This window comes from Entelurus aequoreus, linkage group LG22 (genome assembly GCF_033978785.1).
Source record: "Entelurus aequoreus isolate RoL-2023_Sb linkage group LG22, RoL_Eaeq_v1.1, whole genome shotgun sequence".
In the NCBI taxonomy this organism is placed as follows: Eukaryota; Metazoa; Chordata; class Actinopteri; order Syngnathiformes; family Syngnathidae; genus Entelurus; species Entelurus aequoreus.
Window position 1 is genome coordinate 37,378,881 of NC_084752.1, and position 26,763 is coordinate 37,405,643.

Sequence of the window (26,763 nt, forward strand, 5' to 3'; positions counted from 1 at the left end):
ACTTAGCATGTCTGCTAGCATTTGGCCTCGTTGTTAGCGTTTAGTCTCACTTTTAGAATTGAGCCTGTCTTTTAGCATTTAGCCTCCCTTTTAGCATTTAGCCTCCCTTTTAGCATTTAGCTTCGCTTTTAGAATTTAGCCTGGCTTTTAGCATTTAGCCTCCCTTTTGGCTTTTAATGTACCTTTTAGCATTTAGCCTTGCTTTTAGCCTTGCATTTAGCCTCACTTTTAGCTTTTAATTTCCCTGTTAGCATTTAGCCTCACTTTTAGCATTTAGCCTCACTTTTAGCTTTTAATTTCCCTGTTAGCATTTAGCTTCGCTGTTAGCATTTAGCCTTGCCTTTAGCATTTAGCCTTGTTTTTAGCGTTTAGCCTCGCTGTTAGCGTTTAGCCTTGCCGTTAGCGTTTTGCCTCGCTTCTAGCGTTTAGCCTCGCTTTTAGCATTTAAGTCTCCCTTTTAACATTTAGCCTGGCTTAGCCCCGACGACTCACTTGTCGGCCATCTTGGAGTGATGTCATCCACCGGTTTGGAGAAGAACTTGTTTGCTAAAAGGAACTCGGGTGCATTTCTTGTGCTAACTGTTCATTTGGTGGAGTGTGAACAAAGTCCAGGACCAAACGGGGACCAAGACCAGGACTTGGGCTGCCAACCAGGCCTTGAACAAGTGAATGGTTGTGTATTCAGAGAGCAAAGTGACACCGGTGTTAGCATGAAGATGTAGAAAGATTCCATTGATGACACTTTGCTAAAAGGATCAATGGCAGCGAGTCGATCCATCACTTTTCAAACCGATCATCTTTCCTGCCATCTTTCTGTTCTTAGCCTGGAGTTTGACTCACATTCATTATTCCTCCTCAGCTAGCAAGTTAGCTCGCCTTAGCCGCCTAGCTTCCAGTCCCAATGTTGTCTTTAAAAAAAAGTTTAAGTCTGGGTTTTATTTGTCAGGGAAGTGTCTAACATGTCTACGAGCTACATGCTAACTTAGCTGCAGAAGTGTCTAACATGACTACGAGCTACATGCTAACTTAGCTGCAGAAGTGTCTAACATGTCTACGAGCTACATGCTAACTTAGCAGGAGAAGTGTCTATCATGTCTACGAGCTACATGCTAACTTAGCAGGAGAAGTGTCTAACATGTCTACGAGCTACATGCTAACTTAGCTGGAGAAGTGTCTAACATGTCTACGAGCTACATGCTAACTTAGCAGGAGAAGTGTCTAACATGTCTACGAGCTACATGCTAACTTAGCAGGAGAAGTGTCTAACATGTCTACGAGCTACATGCTAACTTAGCAGGAGAAGTGTCTAACATGTCTACGAGCTACATGCTAACTTAGCAGGAGAAGTGTTTAACATGTCTACGAGCTACATGCTAACTTAGCAGGAGAAGTGTCTAACATGTCTACGAGCTACATGCTAACTTAGCAGGAGAAGTGTCTAACATGTCTACGAGCTACATGCTAACTTAGCAGGAGAAGTGTCTAACATGTCTACGAGCTACATGCTAACTTAGCTGGAGAAGTGTCTAACATGTCTACGAGCTACATGCTAACTTAGCAGGAGAAGTGTTTAACATGTCTACGAGCTACATGCTAACTTAGCTGGAGAAGTGTCTAACATGTCTACGAGCTACATGCTAACTTAGCTGCAGAAGTGTTTAACATGTCTACAAGCTACATGCTAACTTAGCAGGAGAAGTGTCTAACATGTCTACGAGCTACATGCTAACTTAGCTGGAGAAGTGTCTAACATGTCTATGAGCTACATGCTAACTTAGCAGGAGAACTGTCTAACATGTCTACGAGCTACATGCTAACTTAGCAGGAGAAGTGTCTAACATGTCTACGAGCTACATGCTAACTTAGCAGGAGAAGTGTCTAACATGTCTATAAGCTACATGCTAACTTAGCAGGAGAAGTGTCTAACATGTCTATGAGTTACATGCTAACTTAGCAGGAGAAGTGTCTAACATGTCTACGAGCTACATGCTAACTTAGCAGGAGAAGTGTTTAACATGTCTACGAGCTACATGCTAACTTAGCAGGAGAAGTGTCTAACATGTCTACGAGCTACATGCTAACTTAGCAGGAGAAGTGTCTAACATGTCTACAAGCTACATGCTAACTTAGTAGGAGAAGTGTCTAACATGTCTACGAGCTACATGCTAACTTAGCTGGAGAAGTGTCTAACATGTCTACGAGCTACATGCTAACTTAGCTGGAGAAGTGTCTAACATGTCTACGAGCTACATGCTAACTTAGCAGGAGAAGTGTCTAACATGTCTACGAGCTACATGCTAACTTAGCAGGAGAAGTGTCTAACATGTCTACGAGCTACATGCTAACTTAGCAGGAGAAGTGTCTAACATGTCTACGAGCTACATGCTAACTTAGCAGGAGAAGTGTCTAACATGTCTACGAGCTACATGCTAACTTAGCAGGAGAAGTGTCTTAACATGTCAAATGCAGTACGGCTGAGTGTGTAGTATTTTATATTTACTATATATAATAATAATCCATCCATCCATCCATTTTCTACCGCTTATTCCCTTTGGGGTCGCGGGGGGCGCTGGAGCCTATCTCAGCTACAATCGGGTGGAAGGCGGGGTACACCCTGGACAAGTCACCACCTCATCGCAGGGCCAACACAGATAGACAGACAACATTCACACTCACATTCACACACTAGGGACCATTTAGTGTTGCCAATCAACCTATCCCCAGGATAATAATAATAATATTATTTATATCAAAAATAATAGTATATGAAATAATAATATTAGTATTTATTGGTGTAATATTAAAGGCCTACTGAAAGCCACTACTAGCGACCACGCAGTTTATATATCAATGATGAAATCTTAACATTGCAACACATGCCAATACGGCCGGGTTAACTTATAAAGTGACATTTTAAATTTCCCGGGAAACTTCCGGCTGAAAACGTCTATGTATGATGACGTATGCGCGTGACGTCAATGGTTGAAGCGGAAGTATTGCGACACCATTGTGTCCTAATACAAACAGCTCTGTTTTCATTGCAAAATTCCACAGTATTCTGGACATCTGTGTTGGTGAATCTTTTGCAATTTGTTTAATGAACAATGAAGACAGCAAAGATGAAAGCTGTAGGGGGGAAGCGGTGTATTAGCGGCAGGCTACAGCAACACAGACACGTAGCGGCTACATCGTAGCCGATGTTTCATTGTTTACATTCCCGAATGATGACAGTCAAGCTTTATCATTGGCCTGTGGAGAACTGGGACAACAGAGACTCTTACCAGGAGGACTTTGAGTTGGATACGCAGACGCGGTACCGTGAGTACGTACGCAACTGCGGCTCCCAAACATTTGCCCGTACGTGAGTGCCGCTATGTGCATGTCACTTACGTAACTTTGGGGAAATATATGTGCTGTATGAACTTTGGGGAGGTGAACGGTACTTTGGGCTGTGGGATTGAGTGTGTTGTGCGGGTGTTTGAGTTGTATTGGCGGGTTATATGGACGGGAGGGGAGAGGGGTTTGTTATGCGGGATTAATTTGTGGCATATTAAATATAAGCCTGGTTGTGTTGTGGCTAATAGAGTATATATATGTCTTGTGTTTATTTACTGTTTTAGTCATTCCCAGCTGAATATCAGGTCCCACCCGCCTCTCACAGCATCTTCCCTATCTGAATCGCTTCCACTGCCCTCTAGTCCTTCACTCTCACTTTCCTCATCCACGAATCTTTCATCCTTGCTAAAATTAATGGGGAAATCGTCGCTTTCTCGGTCCGAATGGCTCTCGCTGCTGGTGGCCGAGATTGTAAACAATGTGCAGATGTGAGGAGCTCCACAACAGGTGACGTCACGCTACTTCCGGTACAGGCAAGGCTTTTTTATCAGCGACCAAAAGTCGCGAACTTTATCGTCAATGTTCTCTACTAGCGAAATGATCAAGTATGACACAGAATGGAGCTGCTATCCCCGTTTAAATAAGAAAATCTCATTTCAGTAGGCCTTTAATAGTAATTATAATAGTATATATATATATATATATATATATATATATATATATATATATATATATATATATATATATATATATATATATATATATATATACATATATATATATATATACATATATACATACATACATATATATATATATATATATATATATATATATATATATATATATATATATATATATATATATATATATATATATATATATATATATATATATATATATATATATATATATCAGTGACGTGCAGTCACTAGAGGCAGGTGAGGCCCTGCCTCATGGAAAGAAAAAAAATGTAAAAATAAAAAAAATTAAATTAAATTGTTATATGTATCCAGTGATTATACTATAAAGTTATTTTCCATTTAACTTCACCAGTTTTAGATTATTTTTATTTTCACATTTGCCGTTCAAATACTGAGAAGAGACGGTGCGGTGATCAGCAGCCAGTTGAGGCACGTCACTGCGTTGTGCCTCAACATGGATTGCGCAATGACTCGGCTAACTGCTGGCCTGCTGTGCAGTGAGAGCGTATTGCTATATGAATTATATTATACATTTCCATAGTTTAGTTAGCTGAGGTATATAATGTACAGTGTATTTTGTCAACAACTGTATGTGTGTAACGCATTTCTTGTGCTGAGCAATCATAAAACGGCTGCGAAGACGCACTGAGTGAGGCTCGCAGTAACCCCGCCTCCTTGTGCTGGTTAATGCACCCCCGCCGCTGAACCCCCCGACGGCAGGCCTGGCCCTAACCAATCTTGCGCCCCCCCCCCCCCCACATCGGCAGTGAAGTGTATATACTCACAAAAAACCGAATAGCTTTGTCTTTGACCTTTTTTTTTACTTAAAGAAAGCAAATTAACATATTATATGAGAATGTTATGTTATGATTATCTTTAACCGAATCACAGCAGTGCTCAAATTAAAAAACAGCATTCCCTCTCATGTGATATTGCTTAATTAACATTAATGATGTGCACTTTAACAACTAGGCTTACAACTATACCTAATATATAAAGGGGTGGAAAAGTGACTATTACCTGCAGGGCAAACATTAGCTAACCAGAAGGCAATAACAATGTAAACAAAAAACACCTGCTTAAAAGATCTAATACAAATGTCCCTGAGGAATGTAAGGTGGGAGTACTGTAATTACCTAACGTAATGTTGTAACAAATAATATTTCTATTAAATAGGCTTTACTTTGCATTTTAATTAACGTGGGATTATTTTTTGTATTTAGAAATAATAGTACCAACTTTTTTTTTTTTTTTTTTCTCCAACATTTGTGGCACTGGTGTGGCGCCCCCTGATGGACGGCGCCCTTAGCATTTGCCTATACGGCCTATGCCACGGGCCGGCCCTGCCCGACGGGAGCGCCACACCAACCAAAGCCCACATCCAAACCCTCCACGTGCAAGACCGAATCCACCCAAAAAAAGTAACTTAACAAGAAGCCAAAAAGTGCAAAAACAACAATGCTCGTGCCGGAGGAGCCGCGAACGACCGCAGGGACACAACATTAGGTACACCTGCAGACTGCAGCACGGATTTCATATTTCATTCATTCACAACTCCTCCAATACGAACACCACTGTTCCCGCACTTATAAGCAAAGGTAAGAACATAATAACGTTTTTTTTAAATTAAATGTGCTTTTTTGTGTGCTACAGTTTGTATGTGTAAAGTTAAAGTTAAGTTCAAGTACCAATGATTGTCACACACACACACTAGGTGTGGTGAAATTTGTCCTCTGCATTTGACCCATCCCCTTGATCACCCCCTGGGAGGTGAGGGGAGCAGTGGGCAGCAGCGGCGATCACCTCTCAAAATAACATCATTGATGAAGTGAAGTGTGAATTATATTTATATAGCGCTTTTCTCTAGTGACTCAAAAGAGCTTTTACATAGTGAAACCCGATATCTAAGTTTGGGTGGCACCGGGAGCAGGTGGGTAAAGTGTCTTGCCCAAGGACACAACGGCAGTGACTAGGATGGCGGAAGTGGGGTTTGAACCTGGAACCCTCAAATTGCTGGCACGGCCACTCTACCAACAGAGCCATACCGCCCCGTCACCACATGACCACTGCTGGAGAAATGCTTTCAAATATGGGTGTTGTCTTGTCTCGTCATAGAAGAGGCAGACCAGGCGTGTTGGCTGACTTCTTCAAGTTTACTCCACAGCGTGCTCGACAACATCCAGCATGTCTACGTAGACAACCTAAACGTGGCTACTGCGCATGCCCTTCACTACTGTGGCATGCTGGGTAATGGAGTTCTTATGTTCCCTAGCTCATGACATCACTATATATATCTGCCTTACGCCATCAGAAGGCCTTACTGACAACAACTCTTGATCTGATTGGCTATCGCAACTGTCTATCAACTGTATGTGTCCGTTCACTTACAGTGCACTGAATGTATCACTGTATGTGTCCACTCACAGTGCACTGAATGTATCACTGTATGTGTTCACTTACAGTGCACTGTATGTGTTCACTTACAGTGCACTGAATGTATCACTGTATGTGTTCACTTACAGTGCACTGTATGTGATCACTTACAGTGCACTGAATGTATCACTGTATGTGTTCACTTACAGTGCACTGAATGTATCACTGTATGTGTTCACTTACAGTGCACTGTATGTGTTCACCACTGTATGTATCACTGTAAGTGAACACATACAGTGATACATTCAGTGCACTGTAAGTGAACACATACAGTGATACATTCAGTGCACTGTAAGTGGACACATACAGTGCACTGTAAGTGAACACATACAGTGCACTGTATGTGTGTAATATATATAATAGTATTTATTGAAGTAATACTAATAGTATATAATAATAGTATTTATTGTAGTAATACTAATAGTATATAATAGTATTTATTGTTGTACTACTAATAATTGTATTGTCGGCCAAAGGGGGGGGGGGGCATGTGCATCCTAAACACTGACCATCACATGCAGGAACATGGTGTACCTAATGATGTGACCTGTTGATGCCACATGTCAACAATATTTCACACATGTACTAGAAACATGTGTACACATGTACTAGAAATATGTTTACACATGTACTAGAAATATGTGTACACATGTACTAGAAATATGTGTACACATGTACTAGAAACATGTATAAACATGTACTAGAAATATGTGTACACATGTACTAGAAATATGTATACACATGTACTAGAAACATGTATACACATGTACTAGAAACATGTATAAACATGTACTAGAAATATGTGTACACATGTACTAGAAATATGTGTAGACATGTACTAGAAATATGTATACACATGTACTAGAAATATGTGTAAACATGTACTAGAAACATGTATAAACATGTACTAGAAATATGTGTACACATGTACTAGAAATATGTATACACATGTACTAGAAACATGTGTACACATGTACTAGAAATATGTATACACGTGTACTAGAAATATGTATAAACATGTACTAGAAATATGTGTACACATATACTACAAATATGTGTACACATGTACTACAAATATGTATACACAGGTACTAGAAATATGTGTACACATGTACTAGAAATATGTATACACATGTACTAGAAATATGTGTACACATGTACTAGAAATATGTGTACACATGTACTAGAAATATGTATACACATGTACTAGAAATATGTGTACACATGTACTAGAAATATGTATACACATGTACTAGAAATATGTATACATATATACTAGAAATATGTATACACAGGTACTAGAAATATGTGTACACATGTACTAGAAATATGTATACACATGTACTAGAAATATGTATACACATGTACTAGAAACATGTGTAGACATGTACTAGAAACATGTATACACATTTACTAGAAACATGTGTACACATGTACTAGAAATATGTGTACACATGTACTAGAAACATGTGTACACATGTACTAGAAATATGTGTACACATGTACTACCAATATGTATAAACATGTACTAGAAATATGTGTACACATGTACTAGAAATATGTATACACATGTACTAGAAATATGTGTACATGTGTACTAGAAATATGTATACACATGTACTACAAATATGTGTACACATGTACTAGAAATATGTGTACACATGTACTAGAAATATGTATACACATGTACTAGAAATATGTATACACGTGTACTAGAAATATGTATACACATGTACTAGAAATATGTATACACATGTACTAGAATTATGTGTACACATGTACTAGAAATATGTATACACATGTACTAGAAATATGTGTACACATGTACTAGAAATATGTGTACACATGTACTAGAAATATGTATACACATGTACTACAAATATGTGTACACATGTACTAGAAATATGTATACACGTGTACTAGAAATATGTATACACATGTACTAGAAATATGTATACACGTGTACTACAATTATGTGTACACATGTACTAGAAATATGTATACACATCTACTAGAATTATGTGTACACATGTACTAGAAATATGTATACACATGTACTAGAATTATGTGTACACATGTACTAGAAATATGTATACACATGTACTAGAAATATGTGTACACATGTACTAGAAAAATGTATACACATGTACTAGAAATATGTGTACACATGTACTAGTAATATGTATACACATGTACTAGAAATATGTGTACACATGTACTAGAAATATGTGTACACATGTACTAGAAATATGTGTACACATGTACTAGAAATATGTGTACACGTGTACTAGAAATATGTATACACATGTACTAGAAATATGTATACACGTGTACTAGAAATATGTGTACACATGTACTAGAAATATGTGTACACATGTACTAGAAATATGTGTACACATGTACTAGAAATATGTGTACACATGTACTAGAAATATGTATACACATGTACTAGAAATATGTATACACATGTACTAGAAATATGTGTACACATGTACTAGAAAGTGTACTTTAATGAGATTTGACACACTAAATACACAAAGTGTACTTTAATGAGGTTTGACACTAAATAACACAAAAAGTGTACTTTAATGAGGTTTCACACACTAAATAACACAAGTGTACTTTAATGAGGTTTGACACACTAAATAACACAAAAAGTGTACTTTAATGAGGTTTCACACACTAAATAACACAAGTGTACTTTAATGAGGTTTGACACACTAAATAACACAAAAAGTGTACTTTAATGAGGTTTCACACACTAAATAACACAAGTGTACTTTAATGAGGTTTGACACACTAAATAACACAAAAAGTGTACTTTAATGAGGTTTCACACACTAAATAACACAAAAAGTGTACTTTAATGAGATTTGACACACTAAATACACAAAGTGTACTTTAATGAGGTTTGACACTAAATAACACAAAAAGTGTACTTTAATGAGGTTTCACACACTAAATAACACAAGTGTACTTTTATGAGGTTTGACACACTAAATAACACAAAAAGTGTACTTTAATGAGGTTTCACACACTAAATAACACAAGTGTACTTTAATGAGGTTTCACACACTAAATAACACAAAAAGTGTACTTTAATGAGGTTTCACACACTAAATAACACAAGTGTACTTTAATGAGGTTTGACACACTAAATAACACAAAAAGTGTACTTTAATGAGGTTTCACACACTAAATAACACAAGTGTACTTTAATGAGGTTTGACACACTAAATAACACAAAAAGTGTACTTTAATGAGGTTTCACACACTAAATAACACAAGTGTACTTTAATGAGTTTTGACACACTAAATAACACAAAAAGTGTACTTTAATGAGGTTTCACACACTAAATAACACAAAGTGTACTTTAATGAGGTTTGACACACTAAATAACACAAAAAGTGTACTTTAATGAGGTTTCACACACTAAATAACACAAAAAGTGTACTTTAATGAGATTTGACTCACTAAATAACACAACAAGTGTACTTTAATGAGGTTTCACACACTAAATAACACAAAAAGTGTACTTTATTGAGGTTTCACACACTAAATAACACAACAAAGTGTACTTTAATGAGGTTTGACACACTAAATAACACAACAAGTGTACTTTAATGAGGTTTCACACACTAAATAACACAAAAAGTGTACTTTAATGAGGTTTCACACTAAATAACACACAAAGTGTACTTTAATGAGATTTGACACACTAAATACACAAAGTGTACTTTAATGAGGTTTCACACACTAAATAACACAAAAAGTGTACTTTAATGAGGTTTGACACACTAAGTAACACAACAAGTGTACTTTAATGAGGTTTCACACACTAAATAACACAAGTGTACTTTAATGAGGTTTGACACTTTAAATAACACAAGTGTACTTTAATGAGGTTTGACACACTAAATAACACAAAAAGTGTACTTTAATGAGGTTTGACACACTAAATAACACAAAAAGTGTACTTTAATGAGATTTGACACACTAAATACACAAAGTGTACTTTAATGAGGTTTGACACACTAAATAACAAAAATTGTACTTTAATGAGGTTTCACATACTAAATAACACAAAAAGTGAACTTTATTGAGGTTTCACACACTAAATAACACAACAAAGTGTACTTTAATGAGGTTTGACACACTAAATAACACAAAAAGTGTACTTTAAAGGCCTACTGAAAGCCACTACTAGCGACCACGCAGTCTGATAGTTTATATATCAATGATGAAATCTTAACATTATAACACATGCCAATACGGCCGGGTTAACTTATAAAGTGACATTTTAAATTTGCCGCTAAACTTCCGGTTCGAAACGCCTCTGAGGATGACGTATGCGCGTGACGTAGCCCGGCGAACACGGGTATGCCTTCCACATTGAAGTCGATACGAAAAAGCTCTGTTTTCATTTCATAATTCCACAGTATTCTGGACATCTGTGTTCGTGAATCTGTTTCAATCATGTTCATTGCATTATGGAGAAGGAAGCCGAGCAAGCAAAGAAGAAAGTTGTCGGTGCGAAATGGACGTATTTTTCGAACGTAGTCAGCCACAACAGTACACAGCCGGCGCTTCTTTGTTTACATTCCCGAAAGATGCAGTCAAGATGGAAGAACTCGGATAACAGAGACTCTAACCAGGAGGGCTTTTGACTTGGATACACAGACGCCTGTAGAGAACTGGGACAACACAGACTCTTACCAGGATTACTTTGATTTGGATGATAAAGACGCAGACGTGCTACTGTGAGTATGCAGCTTTGGCTTTTTTTTGCGTATGTACGTAACTTTTTTAAAATATATAAGCTTTATGAACCTTGGGTTAGGTGAACGGTCTTTTGGGCTGAGTGATTGTGTGTGTTGATCAGGTGTTTGAATTGTATTGGCGTGTTCTATGGAGCTAGGAGCTAGCAGAGGAGCTAGGAGCTAGCATAACACGTACCGTACCGTACGTGCACGTCACGTACGTAACTTTTTAAAAATATATAAGCTTTATGAACCTTGGGTTAGGTGAACGGTCTTTTGGGCTGAGTGATTGTGTGTGTTGATCAGGTGTTTGAATTGTATTGGCGTGTTCTATGGAGCTAGGAGCTAGCAGAGGAGCTAGGAGCTAGCATAACAAACACGCAGGTGTTTTTATGCAGGATTAATTTGTGGCATATTAAATATAAGCCTGGTTGTGTTGTGGCTAATAGAGTATATATATGTCTTGTGTTTATTTACTGTTGTAGTCATTCCCAGCTGAATATCAGGTCACCCCCGGCTCTCACAGCATCTTCCCTATCTGAATAGCTTCAACTCCCCACTAGTCCTTCACTTGCACTTTACTCATCCACAAATCTTTCATCCTCGCTCAAATTAATGGGGAAATTGTCGCTTTCTCGGTCCGAATCTCTCTCACTTCATGCGGCCATCATTGTAAACAATAGGGAACTTTGCGTTTTTGTTCAATTGACTACGTCACGCTACTTCCGGTAGGGGCAAGCCTTTTTTTTATCAGATACCAAAAGTTGCAATCTTTATCGTCGTTGTTCTATACTAAATCCTTTCAGCAAAAATATGGCAATATCGCGAAATGATCAAGTATGACACATAGAATAGATCTGCTATCCCCGTTTAAATAAAAAAAAATCATTTCAGTAGGCCTTTAATGAGGTTTCACACAGTAAATAACACAAAAAGTGTACTTTAATGAGGTTTGACACACTAAATAACACAAAAAGTGTATTTTAATGAGGTTTCACACACTAAATAACACACAAAGTGTACTTTAATGAGATTTGACACACTAAATACACAAAGTGTACTTTAATAAGGTTTCACACACTAAATAACACAAAAAGTGTACTTTAATGAGATTTGACACACTAAATACACAAAGTGTACTTTAATGAGGTTTCACACACTAAATAACACAAAAAGTGTACTTTAATGAGATTTGACACACTAAATACACAAAGTGTACTTTAATGAGGTTTCACACACTAAATAACACAAGTGTACTTTAATGAGGTTTGACACTTTAAATAACACAAGTGTACTTTAATGAGGTTTGACACACTAAATAACACAAAAAGTGTACTTTAATGATGTTTGACACACTAAATAACACAAAAAGTGTACTTTAATGAGATTTGACACACTAAATACGCAAAGTGTACTTTAATGAGGTTTGACACACTAAATAACAAAAATTGTACTTTAATGAGGTTTCACACACTAAATAACACAAAAAGTGAACTTTATTGAGGTTTCACACACTAAATAACACAACAAAGTGTACTTTAATGAGGTTTGACACACTAAATAACACAAAAAGTGAACTTTATTGAGGTTTCACACACTAAATAACACAACAAAGTGTACTTTAATGAGGTTTGACACACTAAATAACACAAAAAGTGTACTTTAATGAGGTTTCACACACTAAATAACACAAAAAGTGTACTTTAATTAGGTTTCACACACTAAATAACACAAAAATTGTACTTTAATGAGGTTTGACACACTAAATAACAAAAAGTGTACTTTAATGAGGTTTGACACACTAAATAACACAAAAAGTGTATTTTAATGAGGTTTCACACACTAAATAACACAAAAAGTGTACTTTAATGAGATTTGACACACTAAATACACAAAGTGTACTTTAATAAGGTTTCACACACTAAATAACACAAAAAGTGTACTTTAATGAGATTTGACACACTAAATACACAAAGTGTACTTTAATGAGGTATGACACACTAAATACACAAAGTGTACTTTAATGAGGTTTCACACACTAAATAACACAAAAAGTGTACTTTAATGAGATTTGACACACTAAATACACAAAGTGTACTTTAATGAGATTTGACACACTAAATAAAAAGTGTACCTTAATGAGGTTTCACACACTAAATAACACAAAAAATGTACTTTATTGAGGTTTCACACACTAAATAACACAACAAAGTGTACTTTAATGAGGTTTGACACACTAAATAACACAAGAAGTGTACTTTAATGAGGTTTCACACACTAAATAACACAAAAATTGTACTTTAATGAGGTTTGACACACTAAATAACACAAGTGTACTTTAATTAGGTTTGACACACTAAATAACACAAGTGTACTTTAATGAGGTTTGACACACTAAATAACACAAAAAGTGTACTTTAATGAGGTTTCACACACTAAATAACACAGTGTACTTTAATGAGATTTGACATACTAAATACACAAAGTGTACTTTAATGAGGTTTCACACACTAAATAACACAAAAAGTGTACTTTAATGAGGTTTCACACACTAAATAACACAAAAAGTGTACTTTAATGAGATTTGACATACTAAATACACAAAGTGTACTTTAATGAGGTTTCACACACTAAATAACACAAAAAGTGTACTTTAATGAGATTTGACACACTAAATACACAAAGTGTACTTTAATGAGGTTTGACACACTAAATAACAAAAAGTGTACTTTAATGAGGTTTGACACACTAAATAACACAAGTGTACTTTAATGAGGTTTGACACACTAAATAACACAACAAGTGTACTTTAATGAGGTTTCACACACTAAATAACACAAAAAGTGTACTTTAATGAGGTTTCACACACTAAATAACACAAAAAGTGTACTTTAATGAGATTTGACACTAAATAAAAAGTGTACCTTAATGAGGTTTCACACACTAAATAACACAAAAAGTGTACTTTATTGAGGTTTCACACACTAAATAACACAACAAAGTGTACTTTAATGAGGTTTGACACACTAAATAACACAAAAAGTGTACTTTAATGAGGTTTCACACACTAAATAACACAAAAATTGTACTTTAATGAGGTTTGACACACTAAATAACACAAGTGTACTTTAATGAGGTTTGACACACTAAATAACACAAGTGTACTTTAATGAGGTTTGACACACTAAATAACACAAAAAGTGTACTTTAATGAGGTTTCACACACTAAATAACACAAAAAGTGTACTTTAATGAGATTTGACATACTAAATACACAAAGTGTACTTTAATGAGGTTTCACACACTAAATAACACAAAAAGTGTACTTTAATGAGGTTTCACACACTAAATAACACAAAAAGTGTACTTTAATGAGATTTGACATACTAAATACACAAAGTGTACTTTAATAAGGTTTCACACACTAAATAACACAAAAAGTGTACTTTAATGAGATTTGACACACTAAATACACAAAGTGTACTTTAATGAGGTTTGACACACTAAATAACAAAAAGTGTACTTTAATGAGGTTTGACACACTAAATAACACAAGTGTACTTTAATGAGGTTTGACACACTAAATAACACAAAAAGTGTACTTTAATGAGGTTTCACACACTAAATAACACAAAAAGTGTACTTTAATGAGGTTTCACACACTAAATAACACAAAAAGTGTACTTTAATGAGATTTGACACTAAATAAAAAGTGTACCTTAATGAGGTTTCACACACTAAATAACACAAAAAGTGTACTTTATTGAGGTTTCACACACTAAATAACACAACAAAGTGTACTTTAATGAGGTTTGACACACTAAATAACACAAAAAGTGTACTTTAATGAGGTTTCACACACTAAATAACACAAAAATTGTACTTTAATGAGGTTTGACACACTAAATAACACAAGTGTACTTTAATGAGGTTTGACACACTAAATAACACAAGTGTACTTTAATGAGGTTTGACACACTAAATAACACAAAAAGTGTACTTTAATGAGGTTTCACACACTAAATAACACAAAAAGTGTACTTTAATGAGATTTGACATACTAAATACACAAAGTGTACTTTAATGAGGTTTCACACACTAAATAACACAAAAAGTGTACTTTAATGAGGTTTCACACACTAAATAACACAAAAAGTGTACTTTAATGAGATTTGACATACTAAATACACAAAGTGTACTTTAATAAGGTTTCACACACTAAATAACACAAAAAGTGTACTTTAATGAGATTTGACACACTAAATACACAAAGTGTACTTTAATGAGGTTTGACACACTAAATAACAAAAAGTGTACTTTAATGAGGTTTGACACACTAAATAACACAAGTGTACTTTAATGAGGTTTGACACACTAAATAACACAAAAAGTGTACTTTAATGAGGTTTCAGACTGTCCAAACGCCAGTGTACAGGGTGACGTCACGGTGCAGACGGCAGTCTACTGGGTGACGTCACGGTGCAGACGGCAGTCTACTGGATGACGTCACGGCCAATAGGAGCGTCCTGAGGGATGATTATGTCGGCCTCCGCCTCCAACAAGGAAGTGTCGGTGGTCCCGCCCAGGAAGCGTGACGTCACTTCCAGGTCGTGCAGCCTCAGGTGGACAGTGCTGCCGCGCGTCAGACTGTGTGCGCGTGCGGGCCGCCGACACACGCAGTGAAACTTGGCGCCAAAGTCCACGTAGAGGTGGTCGCCGACCACGTGGTAGACCGTGCCCACCGCCATCTTGTACCGGGCATCTCCCATCTGCACCAGCGGGCTGGCACGCAGCAGCGCGGCGAAGCTGACCTCTGGAGCCTTCGACGGCGAGCTGAAGGCGGCGGCGAAACCCGACTTTGGCTTGTCGTCGTCGGCCTGCTGGCTGCCTGAAGTCGCGGAGCAGAAGGTCCTGAGCGGGCAGGACAGCAGCGCAACTGGCCTCGTCCTCCATAGCAACGCCATCTTGCCCCTCTTCTTCTTCTTCTTCCTCTTCTTCCGGTGGCCGGCGGAAGTAGACTTCTTAGGCGCACTGCTGCCCCCCGCAGTTCCTTGGTGGGATAGCTTAAACACTTTGTACTACTATCTGTCTTTGAATAGTTTTATATCTTCATCTTTGACTTCATGTACTTAGTGTGTGTATTTATGTACAAACATACATAGCGAAGTCATGGTAAGACAAATGGAATACAGAAATGGTAGACAGTATAACAAAGTATAGAAATAATTATGTTTATAAGTGTGTACATGCGCATGCGCACAGGGAGAAAATAGAAAATACAAGTCAAATCAAAACATCATGTTGCTTGTTATTGTGGGATCGTGCTGGCGGAAGGATCTACTTTCCAGCTCTGTGGCATCACTGCAGGGGAATAACAATCCGCGTTGGTTAGGTCCTCGTCCTTCGTGAGTGTGTGTAAGTGAGTGTGTACTTCGTGTTGCCACAACAAGTGTCCGTCTGTAAACAACAACATGCGCGGCGTGTAAGGTCCGCCGCGGTGCACATTGACGGCAACAGCAGGCCCCCGAAGCGAGGAAGGCGACACCATCTTCCGCCGACATGCCGGGAATGATGGACAAAGGTTCGGAATATTTGGGCAAAGCTCGTTCTAATGGCACCAAGAGTCCGTCCAACGCCTCCAACGGACATTTGACGGACGACAGCGGCAGTGACGACGACCACGGTGGGTAGCCTCGAACACGCTAGCAGGCTGCTAGCTAGCTAGCTAAAGTAGCTGCTGCTCCAAAATGTAAACAACATTTTTTTTGGTTGCTTTTCTCCTCAGATGTTGGAATGAGAGTCGGAGCAGATTACCAAGCACACATCCCCGACTTTGATGCTGGTGAGCAGCTTTCACTTTCATTCTCTGCATTTCTACTCTCTCACTCGACCTGTCCGCGGGTGTAGTAGCCTCGGTCCGTGTAGTAGCCTCGATCCATATTCAGTAACACGGATGTAGTAGCCTCGGTCCATGTCCACTAACACGGATGTAGTAGCCTCGGTCCATGTTCACTAACATGTATGTAGTAGCCTCGGTCCATGTTTACTGACATTGATGTAGTAGCCTCGGTCCATGTTCACTAACATGGATGTAGTAGCCTCGGTCCGTGTAGTAGCCTCGATCCATATTCAGTAACACGGATGTAGTAGCCTCGGTCCATGTCCACTAACACGGATGTAGTAGCCTCGGTCCATGTTCACTAACATGTATGTAGTAGCCTCGGTCCATGTTTACTGACATTGATGTAGTAGCCTCGGTCCATGTTCACTAACATGGATGTAGTAGCCTCGGTCCATGTCCACTAACACGGTTGTAGTAGCCTCGGTCCATGTTCACTAACATGGGTGTAGTAGCCTCGGTCCATGTTCACTAACATGGATGTAGTAGCCTCGGTCCATGTTCACTAACATGGATGTAGTAGCCTCGGTCCATGTTTACTGACATTGATGTAGTAGCCTCGGTCCATGTTCACTAACATGGATGTAGTAGCCTCGGTCCATGTTCACTAACATGGATGTAGTAGCCTCGGTCCATGTTCACTAACATGGATGTACTAGCCTCGGTCCATGTTCACTAACATGGATGTACTAGCCTCGGTCCATGTTCACTAACATGGATGTAGTAGCCCCGGTCCATGTTCACTAACATGGATGTAGTAGCCTCGGTCCATGTTCACTACAACACGGATGTAGTAGCCTCGGTCCATGTTCACTAAGATGGATGTAGTAGCCTCGGTCCATGTTCACTAACATGTATGTAGTAGCCTCGGTCTATGTTCACTAAGATGGATGTAGTAGCCTCGGTCCATGTGGATGTAGTAGCCTCGGTCCATGTTTACTGACATTGATGTAGTAGCCTCGGTCCATGTTCACTAACATGGATGTAGTAGCCTCGGCCCATGTTTACTGACATGTATGTAGTAGCCTCGGTCCATGTTTACTAACATGGATGTAGTAGCCTCGGTCCATGTTCACTAAGATGGATGTAGTAGCCTCGGTCCATGTTCACTAACATGTATGTAGTAGCCTCGGTCTATGTTCACTAAAATGGATGTAGTAGCCTCGGTCCATGTGGATGTAGTAGCCTCGGTCCATGTTTACTGACATTGATGTAGTAGCCTCGGTCCATGTTCACTAACATGGATGTAGTAGCCTCGGCCCATGTTTACTGACATGTATGTAGTAGCCTCGGTCCATGTTTACTAACATTGATGTAGTAGCCTCGGTCCATGTTCACTAACATGGATGTAGTAGCCTCGGTCCATGTTCACTAACATGTATGTAGTAGCCTCGGTCTATGTTCACTAAGATGGATGTAGTAGCCTCGGTCCATGTGGATGTAGTAGCCTCGGTCCATGTTTACTGACATGTATGTAGTAGCCTCGGTCCATGTTTACTAACATTGATGTAGTAGCCTCGGTCCATGTTCACTAACATGGATGTAGTAGCCTCGGTCCATGTTCACTAACATGGATGTAGTAGCCTCGGTCCATGTTCACTAACATGGATGTAGTAGCCTCGGCCCATGTTCACTAACATGGATGTAGTAGCCTCGGCCCATGTTCACTAACATGGATGTAGTAGCCTCGGTCCATGTTCACTAACATGTATGTAGTAGCCTCGGTCCATGTTCACTAACATGGATGTAGTAGCCTCGGTCCATGTTCACTAACATGGATGTAGTAGCCTCGGTCCATGTTCACTAAGATGGATGTAGTAGCCTCGGTCCATGTTTACTGACATTGATGTAGTAGTCTCGGTCCATGTTCACTAACATGGATGTAGTAGCCTCGGTCCATGTTCACTAAGATGGATGTAGTAGCCTCGGTCCATGTTTACTAACATTGATGTTGTAGCCTCGGTCCATGTTTACTAACACGGATGTAGTAGCCTCGGTCCATGTTTACTAACATGGATGTAGTAGCCTCGGTCCATGTTTTCTGACATTGATGTAGAAGCCTCGGTCCATGTTTACTAACATTGATGTTGTAGCCTCGGTCCATGTTTACTAACATGGATGTAGTAGCCTCGGTCCATGTTTACTGACATTGATGTAGTAGCCTCGGTCCATGTTCACTAACATGGATGTAGTAGCCTCGGTCCATGTCCACTAACACGGATGTAGTAGCCTCGGTCCATGTTCACTAACATGGATGTAGTAGCCTTGGTCCATGTTCACTAACATGGATGTAGTAGCCTCGGTCCATGTTTACTGACATTGATGTAGTAGCCTCGGTCCATGTTCACTAACATGGATGTTGTAGCCTCGGTCCATGTTTACTAACATGGATGTTGTAGCCTCGGTCCATGTTTACTAACATGGATGTAGTAGCCTCGGTCCATGTTTACTGACATTGATGTAGTAGCCTTGGTCCATGTTTACTGACATTGATGTTGTAGCCTCGGTCCATGTTTACTAACACGGATGTAGTAGCCTCGGTCCATGTTCACTATCACGGATTTAGTAGCCTCGGTCCATGTTCACTACAACACGGATGTAGTAGCCTCGGTCCATGTTCACTAAGATGGATGTAGTAGCCTCGGTCCATGTTTACTAACATTGATGTAGTAGCCTCGGTCCATGTTTACTAACACGGTTGTAGTAGCCTCGGTCCATGTTCACTAACATGGATGTAGTAGCCTCGGTCCATGTTCACAAACATGGATGTAGTAGCCTCGGTCCATGTTCACTAACACAGATGTAGTAGCCTCGGTCCCTGTTCACTAACACAGATGTAGTAGCCTCGGTCCATGTTCAATGACACATATGAAGTAGCCTCGGTCCCTGTTCACTAACACAGATGTAGTAGCCTCAGTCCCTTTAAACTAACATGGATGTAGTAGCCTCGATCCGTGTAGTAGCCTTGGTCCCTGTTCACTAATACGGATGTAGTAGCCTTGGTCCATGTTTACTAACATTGATGTAGTAGCCTCGGTCCATGTTTACTGACATGGATGTAGTAGCCTCGATCCGTGTTCACTAACATGGATGTAGTAGCCTTGGTCCATGTTCACTAAGATGGATGTAGTAGCCTCGGTCCATGTTCACAAACATGGATGTAGTAGCCTCGGTCCATGTTTACTGACATTGATGTAGTAGCCTCGGTCCATGTTCACTAACATGGATGTAGTAGCCTCGGTCCATGTTTACTAACATGGATGTAGTAGCCTCGGTCCATGTGTACTAACATTGATGTAGTAGCCTCGGTCCATGTTTACTAACACGGTTGTAGTAGCCTCGGTCCATGTTCACTAACATGGATGTAGTAGCCTCGGTCCATGTCCACTAACACGGATGTAGTAGCCTCGGTCCATGTTCACTAACATGGATGTAGTAGCCTCGGTCCATGTTTACTGACATTGATGTAGTAGCCTCGGTCCATGTTTACTAACACGGTTGTAGTAGCCTCGGTCCATGTTCACTAACATGGATGTAGTAGCCTCGGTCCATGTTCATAAACATGGATGTAGTAGCCTCGGTCCATGTTTACTGACATTGATGTAGTAGCCTCGGTCCATGTTTACTAACATGGATGTAGTAGCCTCGGTCCATGTTCATAAACATGGATGTAGTAGCCTCGGTCCATGTTTACTGACATTGATGTAGTAGCCTCGGTCCATGTTTACTAACATGGATGTAGTAGCCTCGGTCCATGTGTACTAACATTGATGTAGTAGCCTCGGTCCATGTTTACTAACACGGTTGTAGTAGCCTCGGTCCATGTCCACTAACACGGATGTAGTAGCCTCGGTCCATGTTCACTAACATGGATGTAGTAGCCTCGGTCCATGTTTACTGACATTGATGTAGTAGCCTCGGTCCATGTTTACTAACACGGTTGTAGTAGCCTCGGTCCATGTTCACTAACATGGATGTAGTAGCCTCGGTCCATGTTCACTAACACAGATGTAGTAGCCTCGGTCCCTGTTCACTAACACAGATGTAGTAGCCTCGGTCCATGTTCAATGACACAGATGTAGTAGCCTCAGTCCCTGTAAACTAACATGGATGTAGTAGCCTCGATCCGTGTAGTAGCCTTGGTCCCTGTTGACTAATACGGATGTAGTAGCCTTGGTCCATGTTTGCTAACATTGATGTAGTAGCCTCGGTCCATGTTTACTGACATGGATGTAGTAGCCTCGATCCGTGTTCACTAACACAGATGTAGTAGCCTCGGTCCATGTTCACTACAACACGGATGTAGTAGCCTCGGTCCATGTTCACTAACATGGATGTAGTAGCCTTGGTCCATGTTCACTAAGATGGATGTAGTAGCCTCGGTCCATGTTCCTTAATGTGGATGTAGTAGCCTCGGTCCATGTTCACTAACATGGATGTAGTAGCCTCGGTCCATGTTCACTAACGTGGATGTAGTAGCCTTGGTCCCTGTTCACTAACGTGGATGTAGTAACCTCGGCCCGGGTTCATGAACACGGATGTAGTAGCCTTGGTCCATGTTCACTAACATGGATGTAGTAGCCTCGGTCCATGTTCACTAAGATGGATGTAGTAGCCTCGGTCCATGTTCACTAAGATGGATGTAGTAGCCTCGGTCCATGTTCACTAAGATGGATGTAGTAGCCTCGGTCCCTGTTCACTAACGTGGATGTAGTAACCTCGGCCCCGGTTCATGAACACGGATGTAGTAGCTTTGGTCCATGTTCACTAATGTGGATGTAGTAGCCTCGGTCCCTGTTCACTAACACGGATGTAGTAGCCTCGGTCCCTGTTCACTAACACAGATGTAGTAGCCTCGGTCCCTGTTCACTAACATGGATGTAGTAGCCTCGGTCCATGTGTACTAACATTGATGTAGTAGCCTCGGTCCATGTTTACTAACACGGTTGTAGTAGCCTCGGTCCATGTTCACTAACATGGATGTAGTAGCCTCGGTCCATGTCCACTAACACGGATGTAGTAGCCTCGGTCCATGTTCACTAACATGGATGTAGTAGCCTCGGTCCATGTTTACTGACATTGATGTAGTAGCCTCGGTCCATGTTTACTAACACGGTTGTAGTAGCCTCGGTCCATGTTCACTAACATGGATGTAGTAGCCTCGGTCCATGTTCATAAACATGGATGTAGTAGCCTCGGTCCATGTTTACTGACATTGATGTAGTAGCCTCGGTCCATGTTTACTAACATGGATGTAGTAGCCTCGGTCCATGTTCATAAACATGGATGTAGTAGCCTCGGTCCATGTTTACTGACATTGATGTAGTAGCCTCGGTCCATGTTTACTAACATGGATGTAGTAGCCTCGGTCCATGTGTACTAACATTGATGTAGTAGCCTCGGTCCATGTTTACTAACACGGTTGTAGTAGCCTCGGTCCATGTCCACTAACACGGATGTAGTAGCCTCGGTCCATGTTCACTAACATGGATGTAGTAGCCTCGGTCCATGTTTACTGACATTGATGTAGTAGCCTCGGTCCATGTTTACTAACACGGTTGTAGTAGCCTCGGTCCATGTTCACTAACATGGATGTAGTAGCCTCGGTCCATGTTCATAAACATGGATGTAGTAGCCTCGGTCCATGTTTACTGACATTGATGTAGTAGCCTCGGTCCATGTTTACTAACATGGATGTAGTAGCCTCGGTCCATGTTCATAAACATGGATGTAGTAGCCTCGGTCCATGTTTACTGACATTGATGTAGTAGCCTCGGTCCATGTTTACTAACATGGATGTAGTAGCCTCGGTCCATGTGTACTAACATTGATGTAGTAGCCTCGGTCCATGTTTACTAACACGGTTGTAGTAGCCTCGGTCCATGTTCACTAACATGGATGTAGTAGCCTCGGTCCATGTTCACAAACACGGATGTAGTAGCCTCGGTCCATGTTCACTAACACAGATGTAGTAGCCTCGGTCCCTGTTCACTAACACAGATGTAGTAGCCTCGGTCCATGTTCAATGACACAGATGTAGTAGCCTCAGTCCCTGTAAACTAACATGGATGTAGTAGCCTCGATCCGTGTAGTAGCCTTGGTCCCTGTTGACTAATACGGATGTAGTAGCCTTGGTCCATGTTTGCTAACATTGATGTAGTAGCCTCGGTCCATGTTTACTGACATGGATGTAGTAGCCTCGATCCGTGTTCACTAACACGGATGTAGTAGCCTCGGTCCATGTTCACTACAACACGGATGTAGTAGCCTCGGTCCATGTTCACTAACATGGATGTAGTAGCCTTGGTCCATGTTCACTAAGATGGATGTAGTAGCCTCGGTCCATGTTCCTTAATGTGGATGTAGTAGCCTCGGTCCATGTTCACTAACATGGATGTAGTAGCCTCGGTCCATGTTCACTAACGTGGATGTAGTAGCCTTGGTCCCTGTTCACTAACGTGGATGTAGTAACCTCGGCCCGGGTTCATGAACACGGATGTAGTAGCCTTGGTCCATGTTCACTAACATGGATGTAGTAGCCTCGGTCCATGTTCACTAAGATGGATGTAGTAGCCTCGGTCCATGTTCACTAAGATGGATGTAGTAGCCTCGGTCCATGTTCACTAAGATGGATGTAGTAGCCTCGGTCCCTGTTCACTAACGTGGATGTAGTAACCTCGGCCCCGGTTCATGAACACGGATGTAGTAGCTTTGGTCCATGTTCACTAATGTGGATGTAGTAGCCTCGGTCCCTGTTCACTAACACGGATGTAGTAGCCTCGGTCCCTGTTCACTAACACAGATGTAGTAGCCTCGGTCCCTGTTCACTAACATGGATGTAGTAGCCTCGGTCCATGTTCACTAATGTGGATGTAGTAGCCTCGGTCCATGTTCACTATTGTATGGAGTACTATAACAGGGAGTACTATAACAGGAGCACTATTGTTGTGTATAGTATGGAGTACTATAACAGGAGTACTATTTTTGTGTATAGTATGGAGTACTATGACAGGAGTAGTATTGTTGTGTATTGTATGGAGTACTATAACAGGAGTAGTATTGTTGTGTATTGTATGGAGTACTATAACAGGAGTAGTATTGTATGGAGTACTATAACAGGAGTCGTATTGTTTTGTATAGTATGGAGTAGTATAACAGGAGTAGTATTGTTGTGTATTGTATGGAGTACTATAACAGGAGTACTATTGTTGTGTATAGTATGGAGTACTATAACAGGAGTACTATTGTTGTGTATTGTAAGTACTACAACAGGAGCAGTATTGTTGTTTTGTTTGGAGTACTATAACAGGAGTAGTATTGTTGTGTATTGTATGGAGTACTATAACAGGAGTAGTATTGTTGTGCATTGTATGGAGTACTATAACAGGAGTAGTATTGTATGGAGTACTATAACAGGAGTAGTATTGTTGTGTATTGTATGGAGTACTATAACAGGAGTAGTATAGTATGGAGTAGTATAACAGGAGTAGTACTGTTGTGTATTGTATGGAGTACTATAACAGGAGTAGTATTGTTGTGTATTGTATGGAGTACTATAACAGGAGTAGTATTGTATTGAGTACTATAACAGGAGTAGTATTGTTGTGTATTGTATAGAGTAGTATAGTATGGAGTAGTATAACAGGAGTAGTATTGTTGTGTATAGTATGGAATACTATAACAGGAGTAGTAGTATAGTATGGAGTAGTATAACAGGAGTAGTATTGTTGTGTATTGTATGGAGTACTATAACAGGAGTAGTATTGTTGTGTATTGTATGGAGTACTATAACAGGAGTAGTATTGTTGTGTATTGTATGGAGTACTATAACAGGAGTAGTATTGTATTGAGTACTATAACAGGAGTAGTATTGTTGTGTATTGTATAGAGTACTATAACAGGAGTAGTATAGTATGGCGTAGTAGTATAGTATGGAGTAGTATAACAGGAGTAGTATTGTGTATAGTATGAAGTACTATAACAGGAGCAGTATTGTTGTGTATAGTATGGAGTACTATAACAGGAGTAGTAGTATAGTATGGAGTAGTAGTATAGTATGGAGTAGTATAACAGGAGTAGTATTGTTGTGTATAGTATGGAGTATTAGTGTTGTATGGAGTAGTATAACAGGAGTAGTATTGTTGTGTATAGTATGGAGTACTATAACAGGAGTAGTATTGTTGTGTATTGTATGGAGTACTATAACAGGAGTAGTATTGTTGTGTATTGTATGGAGTACTATAACAGGAGTAGTATTGTATTGAGTACTATAACAGGAGTAGTATTGTTGTGTATTGTATAGAGTACTATAACAGGAGTGGTATAGTATGGCGTAGTAGTATAGTATGGAGTAGTATAACAGGAGTAGTATTGTGTATAGTATGAAGTACTATAACAGGAGCAGTATTGTTGTGTATAGTATGGAGTACTATAACAGGAGTAGTAGTATAGTATGGAGTAGTAGTATAGTATGGAGTAGTATAACAGGAGTAGTATTGTTGTGTATAGTATGGAGTATTAGTGTTGTATGGAGTAGTATAACAGGAGTAGTATTGTTGTGTATAGTATGGAGTACTATAACAGGAGTAGTAGTATAGTATGGAGTAGTAGTATAGTATGGAATACTATAACAGGAGTAGTATTGTTGTGTGTTGTATGGAGTACTATAACTGGAGTAGTATTGTTGTGTATAGTATGGAGTAGTTTAACAGAAGTAGTATTGTTGTGTATTGTGTGGAGTACTATAACAGGAGTAGTATTGTGTATTGTATTGAGTACTATAACGAGTAGTATTTTATGGAGTACTATAACAGGAGTAGTATTGTTGTGTATTTTATAGAGTACTATAACAGGAGTAGTATAGTATGGAGTAGTAGTATAGTATGGAGTAGTATAACAGGAGTAGTATTGCTGTGTATAGTATGGAGTACCATAACAGGATTAGTAGTATAGTATGGAGTAGTATAACAGGAGTAGTATTGTGTATAGTATGGAGTAGTGTTGTATGGAGTAGTATAACAGGAGTAGTATTGTTTATAGTATGGAGTACTATAACAGGAGTAGTCGTGTAGTATGTAGTAGTAGTAGTATAGTATCGAGTAGTATAACAGGAGTAGTAGTATAGTATGGAGTAGTAGTATAGTATGGAGTAGTATAACAGGAGTAGTATAGTATGGAGTAGTAGTGTTGTATGGAGTAGTATAACAGGAGTAGTATTGTTGTGTATAGTATGGAATACTATAAAAGGAGTAGTAGTATGGTATGGAGTAGTATAACAGGAGTAGTATTGTTGTGTATAGTATGGAGTAGTATAACAGGAGTGGTAGTATAGTATGGAGTAGTAGCATAGTATGGAGTAGTATAACAGGAGTAGTATTGTTATGTATAGTATGGAGTAGTAGTATAGTATGGAGTAGTAGTATAGTATGGAGTGGTATTGTTGTGTATAGTATGGAGTAGTATAACAGGAGTAGTAGTATAGTATGGAGTAGTAGCATAGTATGGAGTAGTATAACAGGAGTAGTATTGTTGTGTATAGTATGGAGTAGTAGTGTTGTATGGAGTAGTATAACATGAGTAGTATTGTTGTGTATAGTATGGAGTAGTAGTATAGTATGGTGTAGTAGTATA

General features: G+C 39.4%; 2 protein-coding genes across 2 annotated transcripts in view; one reads left to right on the forward strand and one right to left on the reverse strand.

Annotated features, from left to right (window-relative positions):
* Positions 1 to 15,466: 15,466 nt before the first annotated feature.
* LOC133639639 (small ribosomal subunit protein bS1m-like) lies at positions 15,467 to 16,319 on the reverse strand. The gene has a single exon (XM_062033125.1). The coding sequence runs from the start codon at positions 16,196 to 16,198 to the stop codon at positions 15,728 to 15,730; it is 471 nt and encodes a 156-aa protein (XP_061889109.1). The 5' UTR covers positions 16,199 to 16,319; the 3' UTR covers positions 15,467 to 15,727.
* Positions 15,830 to 26,763, forward strand: part of LOC133639432 (REST corepressor 3-like) — a 34,699-nt gene continuing 23,765 nt past the window's right edge. The window contains exons 1-2 of the mRNA XM_062032722.1: positions 15,830 to 16,917; positions 17,020 to 17,076. Of these exons, the coding sequence (XP_061888706.1) occupies positions 16,794 to 16,917; positions 17,020 to 17,076 (181 nt within the window). The 5' untranslated portion in view covers positions 15,830 to 16,793. The remainder of the gene's footprint in view (positions 16,918 to 17,019; positions 17,077 to 26,763) is intronic.

What these genes read in the sequence shown, in the direction of transcription:
- LOC133639639 (XM_062033125.1), bottom strand. Translation starts at nt 16,198, where the DNA reads ATGGCGTTGCTATGGAGGACGAGGCCAGTTGCGCTGCTGTCCTGCCCG.